The 12877-nt window shown below is 40.5% G+C and overlaps 1 protein-coding gene across 1 annotated transcript in view; it reads right to left on the bottom strand.

Annotated features, from left to right (window-relative positions):
• The window catches only part of SPAG16 (sperm associated antigen 16), a 1123687-nt gene that overhangs the window by 476746 nt on the left and 634064 nt on the right, over positions 1–12877 (bottom strand). Inside the window, exon 13 of the mRNA XM_066575621.1 lies at positions 10220–10346. Within this exon, the coding sequence (XP_066431718.1) occupies positions 10220–10346 (127 nt within the window). The remainder of the gene's footprint in view (positions 1–10219; positions 10347–12877) is intronic.

Raw genomic sequence — 12877 nt, forward strand, 5'->3', positions numbered from 1 at the left:
GGGCCTCCACCCCACATTCCCCGTACCCATACCTAGATCGTGCTGCATACATGATCTGCCCCTTGGCGTAATCTTTCCAAACATGACGCATTTCCTGAACATGAAAATTTGTTTGTAGCCCCGCAGGTCACTGTCACACACACCGCTTTTTACCGCTATTAGCGCGGTGTCCCGAGTGCCCTACTAACCGCGGTAAAACACTCCCATAGATTTTAATGAGCTTACTCAAATGTGTGCTCGGATATGGTGTTTCTAACACTGTGATTTTCGAGAGCTGTCTGTTCTGTTCCTGCATTTTCGTGGTTTTTAACACACGTCATCACCCATCACAATGATGGGGTGCATTAAAAAGCGCTGTCAAACGCTGTAACCTGTGTTCGAAAAGGCTGCTTGAAATTCCGGTCGTAATGCCACGATTTTGAGCTGTGTTTTCTGAACACGCGTGTGAGAGCGGCCTTAGGGGGTCATGTTTATGTTGCACTTTAGAACCACAATAAAGAAAAACACATAAAAAACCTGCATGCAGTATTTAAAGATCGCGTATGTTATTAAGGAGCTGCAGACACATTTAAAAGCTGCATGTGGTTTAGATGCGTTTTTTTATTGTGTGTAAAGTGTGCAAATGAATACAGTAAATCCAGGGAGATGTATAACCTATACCAGTCATAGATAGATATGAGATAGATAGATAGATAGATAGATAGATAGATAGATAGATAGATAGATAGATAGATAGATAGATAGATAGATAGATAGGAGATAGATAGATAGGAGATAGATATTGGATGGATAGATAGATATTGGATGGATAGATAGATATTCGATGGATGGATAGATGATAGATAGATAGATAGATAGATAGATAGATATGATGTAGATAGATATGATGTAGATAGATATGATGTAGATAGATATGATGTAGATAGATAGTATATAGATATACATGAGATGGATAGATAGTATATAGATAGATATGGCATAGATAGATAGATAGATAGATAGATAGATAGATAGATAGATAGATAGATAGATAGATAGATAGATAGATAGATAGATAGATGTGAGATAGATAGTATATAGATAGATAGTAGATAGTATATAGATATATATGAGATTGATAGATAGTATATAGATAGCTAGATAGTATATAGATAGATAAATAAATAGATAGTAGATAGATAGAAAGATAAAAAGATATAGGATAGATAGTAGATAGATAGAATATAGATAGATAGTGTATAGACAGACAGATACACACACATATATATACACTTACCCCAGGGCTCGGTCCACTTCTCCTCTATGTGACAGCAGCAGCAGGAGAGGTAAACTCAGCAGGAGATGTAAACTCAGAGGCTTCCTTGCAACAGGAAGCAGGGGGCAGCACATGATCATTGTGCCCTGCCATCCCATGTGACCTCCTCCCCTGCTGGCCCATGTGAGTACCTCCCTGCTCTTCCTCTCAGGCTGGCCGTTCTCGTTGCCGCATGATGGGAATCTTGCTGCAGATAGAACGGCCAGCCATTAATGCACTGAATGTGCATGTGGGCATGGTGGAGGGCGGCCTCGGGGGCCCCCTGAGCGCAGGGGCCGGGTCGCCATGGCGACCCCAGCAATCCCTGACGCTACGCCTATAGTGTCTAGTATTTCTGTGGTGGAGATTTCTTAATTTACAAATTATAGTTGTGAGGGGGATAAGGAGGGGAGGGAGATATAGTCTAAAAATGTATCTATAAAGTATCTGATTTGGATGTATGATAGATGAGTCTTTTGTTAAGTTGCATAAAGCGTTGTAGTATTTAGCGAATTCCTCTGATATTTCTCGAGGATTCACAATCTTGTTGTTTTGGGAGTTTACTAGATAAAGGATTGTAGATTTGAGTTCTTTGGTTTTAATTTTATTAGCAAGGAATTTAGAAACTTTATTACTTTGGGTGTACTGAATCAGTTTAGCTTTACGGAGGTAAAGTTCATATTTGTTCCCTAAAAGTCTCATCTGAATGTTGATTTTTGCTTCGAGAACTCTAATGGAATTTAAAAGCTTGTCTATCTGTAATAATCTTTGACATTTTTCAGTAGCTGCTTGTTTTAGAAAGTGACCTCTTATTACTGCCTTGTGGGTATTCCATATTGATGTGATTGAGTCATTTAGCGTAAAATATTCTATGAGAGTGTCTTGAATGTGGTATGAAAATGCAATATTATTGAGGAGAAAATTATTAAGCCTCCAAGGCAAAGAAGGAGTGAAATTGTATTTTTCTTTGATCTTGATGGATACCAGGGCATGCTCTTACTACGATATCAAATCAATATGGGAAGAGCTGACCCTTTGTAGGAGCCATCTATCTACAAGGGAAAAAATCAATATGAGAGCACACCTTGTGTGGATTAGAGTAAAAAGAGAAATCTCTCATTGGCATGCTGGATTCTCCACACATCATATAGCCTCTCCTCAAGTCTTGGATATCTCAGGGCTTATCAGACTGCCCAGAGGGATTTCTATCCAGGTACAAGTTAGGGTCAATATTAAAGTCACTGCAAATAATAGCAGCCTCTTGTTGGACATCATTAAAATGCTCTAATGCTTTTCGAAGAAAAGAAGATTGTTTGGGAATATAGGGACAGTATAGTGTATGGAGAACCACTGATTACACACAACAGTATAATTTATCCCTCTTTTTTTGTTTATGGCATGTTTGTGAAAAATATATGTGGGAAAGCACTATTTCTGATCTCATCTATGGCATATAGATGAGTCTCCTGTGCACAGAAGATATTGCAACCCTGGTTTTTGAGTTCATTCCAAAACAGGGAGTGTTTGTATGGACTATTTAGTCCTTTAACATTTAAAGAACAAATTTTAAATACCATGCTGATCATTTTTTAAAAATTCTTATTCAAACCTGTGGAGATCTCCAGTGCACAAATTTAGACCCCTTCAACATCTCTTCATATGCCTTCTTTAATATAAACATGAGGACTGACATTGGCATGCTAAGAGTAATTAGTAACGACTTAATCCAGTAACCTAACCTAAACATAGTAAAACAAAAATCGGTAAACATGTTTCTTGGTGTTAGTCCAGGTTCTAAGTGAATCCAAAAGGATATTTTGGGTGAGTTTTTGTAACTCACCTGAGCTGGGGGGTGAGCTGCAAAGGCGGACAGTAAACATAAAGTGGAAGCCTCTCTTCTATCTCCCAAAACAGAGAAACAGGAAGGTGTATCAAAAAAGATGGGGAAAAAATATGGAAATGAAAATATTAAGCCGCCATGGACAAACTTGTAGTGCGGCAACCTGAAAGTTCATTTCTGTGAGCAGCTCTTTTAGACCTTTTCCAGGGCTCTTTGATTTTGGGTACATGATAATGTAGTTTTGCTCCTGGGTACTTTGTTCCATGAATGGTTGATTGAAGAAGGTCTCTTCATTGGCGGGTGAGGTGAATCCTCTTGTAGAAGCCTAAGAGACCATTTGGTAAAAGTATTATTCATCTCTTTGGGTGCAGAAATGCTGTGAGTGATTCCACTTTTATAAATGAGCAACTTTACTGGGAAGCCCCATTTCTAGGGGACTTTTTCCTCCCTCAGTGTCTTGGTGTATCTTCGGAACTCTCTCCTTCTTGCTAGGGTTGCTGGAGACAGGTCAGAAAACAAAGAAATCCGTTGAAAGCGATCTGAAAGGTTTGTAGCTTTAGCAGATGACTTAAGGAGTGCTTCTTTATAGTGGTAAAAATGAAGAAGTCTGGCCAATACATCTCTTGGTGTTCCTGGAGGTAAATTTTTTGGCTTGGGGATTCTATAACCTCTGTCTATTAAGAGATCTCATTCAGCTGATCCAGGGAGGTTGGCCACAAACAGATCGGTGAGAAATTCTACTAGTTTAGAGTCATTAACATCTTCTCAGACATTACGGAATCTGATGTTCTTTATCTTTGACCTATCAAATCAGCTAGTTTGAGTTTCATGAATGTGATATCGTCTTCCATTGTGTTTTGTGTGTCCACAAGAGAATTGTGGGCTACTAGAAACTCCTCAATCTTCTCCTTAAGGTGTTTTGTGCATTCTCCAATCGCTATGATATCTATGTGAATGGCTGAAACATGATCTCTTATATCTTTTTGTGTGGATTCTTTTAGATCTTGAAACATGGATTTCAGCATATCAGTTGATATAGGGTCCAACATGGACGTACTGTGTAATCAAGTATGGACGCTAAGTGGCAGGCAAGGTCAATTTTTATCACTGTGCCCAAATCTTCACCACTATCACAAAATGGAGACTGTGGGATAATTGTCCCTTTGTGCTAATGGTGGATTCATTTAATTTTTGCACTTTTGTATTTGATTTTATGCATGTAGATGAATAGTGTATTTATTGCAGGCTTGCCCCTTTCTTCCTTTCTTTATTCTGTGCAGATGCAGTGTTTTTGACTGTTTGTTGCCTTATCTAGGAGTTCTGTGGCTTTGGAATAGGTTGTAGTTTGAAGTGGATCTCTTTTAATTAGCCTTGGGGTTCACTGAAACTTCTTGCTGTTTTATTGTGTCCTGCAGAGAGGAGAGGGAAGGCAGAGCTGTGGGCTGCAGGAAGCTTTTATCTGCTCTAGTGCTTGACCCCCTTCTGTGTACCAGCACTCTCTTGCTTATTAATCGTCCCAGCACCACTCCACTGCCTCCTCATTTTGATCCATGGGCTGTGTCCAGGTATGTGACTCTGCTGCACTGGCTTTGGATTCTTCTTGGCTTATACTGGCTCTGGGTTGTTGTTCCAGTGGATGCTTTTAAAATTGAGGTCCTGGCTTCTCCCCTTTCAGCAGGCCCAAGAGGCTGTGATGTAGATAAGCAGCAGGAGATATGGAGAAACTTCCTCTCTGTTGTCCAGCTGCTTAGGAGAGTCTCCCACAAGTGGTCCACAGAGGTGGAGGTCTAGCAAACGGAAATATCTGGGTTTTTGGGGGCTTTTTTTTACCTGCTATGTCAGAGGAGCTCCTTTACCCTGTGGCAGCTCTCCTTGCTGGCTTAGCCACACCCCCCAGGTTCCCTTTAAATTCAAGGGTTTACTTATCTTATCTTCCTGTACTGTAGATGAATGTGCCTGATAAAAGACATGATTGGTATAACTGTTGTTGCGTTATTAATTTAGTTACATCATGTTTGTCTATAACTGAGACTTAAATAAGAATGAGAATACTTTATATTGGTAATCAATGCAGAAATCAGGTAATTTCAAAGGTTCACTTCAACTTGCATTTTCTTGCAAATGGAATGTAGAATCATAATAGCAATTTAATCATAATTCATTTAAGACAATGAATAAAATCAGGCAGTCTTAAAGAGCACTGACAAATTTTGTGAGCACCATTTGGTGTACCTACAAGGGTTGTCATTCAGCTCCCATCATATCAAATAAACACAGCTTATCGGAAATGTGGTTGATCTACTTATGCTTCAAGGTGTTTGAGTTCGACATTGCCAGACTAAATCACACTCCCAGATCAGGGCCATTACTCCATGCCTTGCATTCAGCATCAATAAAAATTCAATTTTACAGTTTATTGGTATTTATGTTGAGAAAGTAAACAAAAGTGAATAACTAACTTTACATTTCTTACCAACCACAGAATGCATCAAGGGAAAACAGCATAACCTGGTAGCAAGTGCTACTTACCATAACAGCCAGCTTTTGTCCAGACATTGAGTATATGAGTAAAACATACTGTTATCTATGAATACGCTACAACAACATACACTACATTAAGGCAGTACATGGTGCATGTGTAAAGAAACTACAGTCTTTAAAAAGAACCTGTCACCGGGTTCACTCTGACCGAACCCTGGGCAGCATAAATTGAGGACAGGTATGCCAATTGCCCCTGTGTATGTGTTACTCTGAAATGCTGCAGTGTTTTAGAATAAACACACTTTAAAGTTGGACTTGGAATGGAGATCCAAGACAACAAAGTGAGCCGTGCCGACCTATCCCTGCCTACAGCATTGTGACTGACAGCTCTCACCTTTACACAAGCAGGTTTGCTGCAAGCTTGTTATCTGGTTAGGGTCCATTCACACAGTCTATTAATTCTATATTCTGGAGTGCTGCTTGAGGGTTTCATTTGCATTCCTGAAAATGGAATTCAAGTGGAACCCTGGATGGAACCATAGACTTTCACTTGCAAAAATAGACCAATATCATCTCCATTTGACAAGATGTTCATTTGTTACTGTCATTTTTGGAGAATAGAATAGTACAGGTGATTTGCAATTCTATTCTCAAAAAATGATGGAAGTAAACTGGAACCTTGGCAAACATAGACCTTATTGGTCTCCATTTAACTAATTAAAGTCTATGGCTCAGTTTGGGTTTCCAACCGACTCCCATTTTTGGGGATTCAGTCAGAATCCTGGGGCTTAAAGGGGTTGTCCCGCGGCAGCAAGTGGGTCTATACACTTCTGTATGGCCATATTAATGCACTTTGTAATGTACATTGTGCATTAATTATGAGCCATACAGAAGTTATCAAAAGTTTTATACTTACCTGCTCCGTTGCTAGCGTCCTCGTCTCCATGGTGCCGACTAATTTTCGGCCTCTAATGGCCAAATTAGCCGCGCTTGCGCAGTCCGGGTCTTCTGCTGTCTTCAATGGGGCCGCTCGTGCAGAATGCTGGCTCCGTGTAGCTCCGCCCCGTCACGTGCCGATTCCAGCCAATCAGGAGGCTGGAATCGGCAATGGACCGCACAGAAGCCCTGCGGTCCACAGAGAGAGAGGATCCCGGCGGCCATCTTCAGCAGGTGAGTATGAAGACGCCGGACCGCGAAATTACTGAAAGATTAAAAGATTTAGCAATCTATTTGCATAAAGTGTTCATTTGCCATTAACACTCTATCATCTTCATTTGCATGTAAAAGAACATCCAGGAGTTGTTTGCAGAGCCCAGCATGTGTTGAAACACACACCCAGCTGTGCAAACATCTGCCACCACATTCAATTGTTCTCCTCATAGCTAGTGTAAACATGCCATAAGGAAAACACCCTGCATTCTTTTGAAAGATGAGCAAAATTCATTCAAATTGAATATATTTGCTCAGTTTTTTCAGAGGCTGAACGATGGATATTAAGTGAACCAAAATCCATCGTTTAAACGAAAACTGCACAATGCCCGTGTTTACATGTAACAATTATCGATTACTTTTGGGCGGTTGAACGAGTTTTGAGTGATAATGATTGCGTGTAAAAGGGCCTTTAGAGGGAAATGCTGTATGAACTGTGGCAAGTTGGGGTACACTTGCCTGCAGATCGCCGACCTCTTGCACATGGAAATGGCACACCACACGTGTAGAAACTGCTCAGGAGATGTGGATTTCTTTATCTGGCTCCTGACAGCCTTTATTTGTCATCACCGCAATCACAAAACACAGCAATATCATGCAACGTCGATATACACAGTCCACATGCACCCCACTTGGGTGTGAGTCCAGGGTTGTCGCCCCTGTCAGACTCTGGCCTCTGCTAGGCCACCAGCCTGCTGCACCTCAGCTCTGCTGCACTGGTCCTCTCTCTCAGCTTCCTGCACAGCTGCCTCTTTTGTAGCTAACTCTTGCTACAACTAGGGTATTAACTAGAGATGAGCGAGTATACTCGCTAAGGCTAACTACTCGAGCGAGTAGTGCCTTAGTCGAGTATCTGCCCGATCGTCTCTAAAGATTCAGCTGCCGGAGGGGGGCGGGGAGTGGCGAGGAACAGAGGGGAGATACCTCTCCCCCCCCCCCCTCCCGCTCCCCACTGCTCACCGCTGCAACTCACCTGTCACCCGCGCCGGCAGCCAAATCTTTAGAGACGAGCGGGCAGATACTCGGCTAAGGCACTACTCGCTCGAGTAGTTAGCCTTAGCGAGTATGCTCGCTCATCTCTAGTATTAACCCTTTCTTTCCCTCTTGCAGGTATTAGAATGCCTGACTAGCACACTCTGCAGGTCATTCTGTGTAATGCACCGCTACAGAACCCAGACTTAAGCTGCTTTCACACCTACATTAGGCCTCAGCTCAAGGTCTCCATCTCTCTGCTCCACTTTTGGAGGAGAGAAACTAAAATAAAACAGAAAAAAATGAATCAATTTTTGCCCCATTGATTTTAATGGGGTTAAAAAAAAGGTAAGCAAATGGAAAGCCTTCTGCTTTTTTTTTCATTCTGTCAGGTTTCCTTTTTTCTACTTTTTACAGAAAAATAGACTGTTATTTTTCTGTCCAAAAAAACAGAAACCTAAAAACCTTTCCATTTGCTTTACGCTTTTTTGAAATCCCATTAAAATCAATGGGGAAGACAGAAACCCTGTACTGAGCCCTAACACAGCTGTGATCCCAGCCTTATATACTGAATTTTTCAAACAGAAAATCTAAGGTTTAGCATCTTTGCTAGTTTTTTTATTTTGTTGACATTACTCACAACAATGTTTAAGATAATTTAATTAAAATGTTTCATATTCATAGATCAGCAAATTATCCACAACTGAGACAGATGTACAGACTCTTTCTGCTGTCCAATGAACAGAATACTGCATCTCACAGCCTACAGTGGAATAGATCAGCCGCCATATGCTGACCTTTAAAAAAGCTACGTATCTTCACACAGTGGAATAACAAGAAGAAAACAAGTCTGTGTGAAAGTAATAGAAAGACTCAAATGTCTTCATAGAGCACAGTATACACCAAATCTGTAACAAGTATTTGATCTCTCTTTTCCTGCAGCAGAAAAATGTACTATAGTGCTTTACCGTTAGCAATGTTTTTATATTATATGAGTCATATAACATATGACTTGTGCCAAAAACTGCTGTAGACCTGGGTGGACAGTTCAAACTGGCATTGGGACCTTTCACACGGGACAGAATATTCCGCAACAGTATTATGGAATATGCCCTCCTGCGGAATATTCAGCCCCAAAATCTAACATGCGGATTTTGGTGCGGAATTTAAAATGGCGAATCCTGCTGGCAATTCTTCACCAAAAACCACAGTTCGCAGTGCGAATTTTGGTGCAGAATTCAGTCCCGTGTGAAAGGCTGCTAATTCAGAAGAGACTTAGCAATATACCATAGAATTACGTGTTCATAAAAGAATACAGATGATAGTGCACCTTAGTACTCGTCTCACAAAAGCCACTACCCCTACCATGTGGCTGATGCCCCTTTTGGAGATGTATAGGAAATAATTCAATAATTAAACAATAACACCACCAGTGAACATTTTTTTTTCCTTTCCAGGAATTTAATGCCAGTATTTTTTTTCATGTCATATGTAACTGAAAATGTGCTTTTACTGACTGCTGACCATGGTAGTGATTACCAGCTGGGGTCCGATGTTGACAGCTCTTTACATGCTGCAGTCGCATAGACCGCAGCATTTAAAGGGTTAAAACAGCAGAGATCGGAGGTTTTCTCCATTCTCTGCTGTGTAAGAGCTGGTGCCCGGCTATCCTCTGACAGAGGGAGCCCCCCTCTGTCAGCACCTTTACATGCTGCAGTCACATAGACGGCGGCATGTAAAGGATTAACAACAGAGATTGGAGGTTTTCTCCATTCTCTACTGTGTAAGAGCTGGTGCTTGGCTATCCTCTAACAGCCAAGCACCAGCTCTCCCTGACAAGCTGATGGTCTCTATGACAACCTGTAAACAAAGCAGTGCAGGACTTTGAAAATAGAAGCGGGAGATTGCCGGCAGATCGGAAGTATCTTCCTGCTTCTGTTTTTCAAAGTCCTGCACTGCTCTGTGTCTGTCTGTGCAGCTTATGGCAGTGTGCTCTGCAGCTCCCATAGTGAAACATAGCCCGGAAATCTTCCAGACTATATCACTATCGGCAGTGGAGCTCGTCCCGGTAAATTTCCGGCATGGCACTCAAGGGGTTAATGCAGAGTACATTAAAATGACTAATCAGCTCAGCTACATCTGAAATGCATCTGTCTTTATTTACCAAATATAAAGAAATTTGCAACTTTTGTTTGCTCAGTCCACTGCTTCTCTTCTTTGAAATTGCACAATCAATCTTCTTCTAGATGTTGGACGCCATGTGTTACAGAATACAACAAGAAACCTTGCCATCATGTCAATGTCAGGCTGATGAAGGAAGATCTGTTCAGTTTTACACTATTTTGACCAATCCTAACTGAGAAGTTTTTTTGGGCACATGTCAAGCTTTAAAATCAGAAAGACATAAGGTATGATTAACCTACCATTCTAGCATCCCACAGAGACAAGGTCTTATCAGCAGAGCTAGTGAGCACAATGTTTGAATAGGGCAGGAACTCAATGCTATTGACAGAATCCACATGGCCTCTCATGGTGTATCTGCACCTTTCGCTGTGAGAAGAAACAGAAATATCCAGTTATTTTCTGACCATAAAAGTTTAGTAGAGAAAACTTTTCATGAATAACTTTTCTTGTGAATTCAGTAATGTAGGCAGTCCATTAATATTTGAAGAGACCGGATAAAACAATGAATACTCAACACTGAAAATTGACTTACATTGCTGTTGAGAACTGGCAATTTAATTCCCTTCCCAAAATTTGCATTACAATAAAAAATAAATGTTCCAAATCTTAAGTATCTTACAGGATTTCCCATAATTATCTTAATGTATTCAACACATGAAGAGAATAACATTTGGAGAGTAAGAGAAAAAAAACCAAGAGTAACATTTAGATAGACAAGAGTACTTAAATTCTAGTAAGAAAGCTACAAAGAAAGCATGGAGTTAATACGCTTAGTTTGCAAGTCAATATATCAGGTAATTACTATTCTATTGCACAGCACAAGACAGATTTCGAATAGTCAGGTTGCCCTCTCTCAGGGCTGCTTATCACTCAATCTGTGCCGAAAAGTATATTGCTGCTTTAAATAACACGTCCCAGATGAATTTCCTGCAGAGCCATGAGATGTAATTATAACTCACACCCTTGTATGTCAACAGGGAAAGCAGGCAAACTATACAGGGAACCAGAGCACACTGTGCATACTGCACCAGCTTATGGTGATTGACACAAAGGATAGACAAGTGGGCTGCAGGAGGAATTGGGTGAGATTAATTAGCTGCCACAATAGGAAGAGCCTGGTCTAGATATGTTCCAATGTGTAAATGGACTAAGGTGACAGACCCTGACAGGTGGCATGTGGAAGGGATATTCACACACATATATTACATTTACAGTAGCTGAAACTCTAAATACTTTATAGGTGGATAAAACCAACATTGTGCTTAGAGTTCTAGTAAAATATTAAGTGCATCTTAGACACATTAGAATAAAACAATGTATTAGCTATTCATGACACGTAGATTATATAGCTTTTAGATTTTGTATAGGAGCGTACAAATCTCAAATTAGTTGTTCTGCATTGGATCAGTTTTGGTACGGTAAGTACAAAACCATACCTGGAACACCTCACAAGACCTGCTGTATTGAAGATGCTCAGACCCAGTTTTGTTTAGCCACAGCAATTTGCCAGTCGCTCAAATCCTTACACTTGCAATTTTTGCTACTCCCAGCAAATTACCTTTGAAAACTGACTGATCACTTGCTGCTTAATATATCCCACCCCTGAGAGGTACTAGAGAATCAATATTATTCATTTCACCAGTCATTTGGTTTTAATGTTATGGCTGAACAGTTTATCAGCTTCACTCCTTTGTAGGCTTCACGCTCAATTCATTTCAGTATGGTTCAAAGTACGAGAAGACTTGAATTACTTAAGTCCTTTACTTCCTCCCTGCTAATTTATAGGTAGATAAATAGAACTTAAATGACTTAAATATCTTACCTTAAAAGGAAATTATAATTTTTTTGGTGTATATAAAATGTGCCAGCTAACAAAGTCCTGTGATTACAGCAGCATTGGCATTCACTCAAGCAGGTAAATGTAGGCTAGCAGTCTTGTGGAAATAGTGCCTGGTGACTAAGCTTAACTGTATCTGTAACATAGCAGTCAATGATGCAAACTTCTATTGCTCTAGGCACACCAGTGTATTTGGGGCCGTGTGCTGTCCATGTTAATCCACGGACAGCACATGGCCATAATATAGAGCTATGAGGATATATACACACCAATGTTTTTTCATGCGGATCATCAGTGGTCTATGTGAAAAAACTCATCGCATCTCCTATCCTTGTCCGTATTATGGATGAGAAATAGAACATTCAAATGCATGTCAATATGCTGCCTGTCTGTAAATTGGACAGCACACGGATAGGTGTCTCTGTGCTGGTCAATGTGAGTTATGCCAGAGCTTCTTAGGTGAAATTCACATACACTGGAAGTGTGCCAGAGGCCTTAGTGAATTAGGAAGAAGGTGAGCTTCAGCATATTCATGGAGGACAGGATTCTGACTAAAAAGAGATTAGTAAAAGTTGACCACCACTTCCTAATCTAGGGAACAATCAGAATCCCAAGGTTTGTACTAGTAGGTAAAGGTAGCCTATTTACATTAGATTGATATGTCCAAATATGAAATGTATATGGGACCTCCCGACTGTCTCCTGGTGGTAGAGGTCAGAGATGATAATGATTGGGTAATTTAACTGCCCAATCCTTTTATTCTCAGGGAGATAAGCTGCCACCAGAGTTGTTTGGCAACAGCTTCCTCACCTCTCTACATTTAGAATACATGCATGTTCTCATATACAAGTCCCAAGAGTGACTGTGAAAGCACTGTATTCCTTTCATCCCATAGTAGGGCTAAAAACTCTCTTAGCACATGTAAAAATGACATCTATACTGAGGTGGGTCACTACAGACATTATATTGTATAAATGCTTTAGATATCAAAATATCATCTATATGACAAAACATCTACAGTTATGTCTTCATTGAGCAGCACACAGGAGCAGGTCACGTT

This window comes from Eleutherodactylus coqui, chromosome 8 (genome assembly GCF_035609145.1).
Source record: "Eleutherodactylus coqui strain aEleCoq1 chromosome 8, aEleCoq1.hap1, whole genome shotgun sequence".
NCBI classification, from domain to species: domain Eukaryota; kingdom Metazoa; phylum Chordata; class Amphibia; order Anura; family Eleutherodactylidae; genus Eleutherodactylus; species Eleutherodactylus coqui.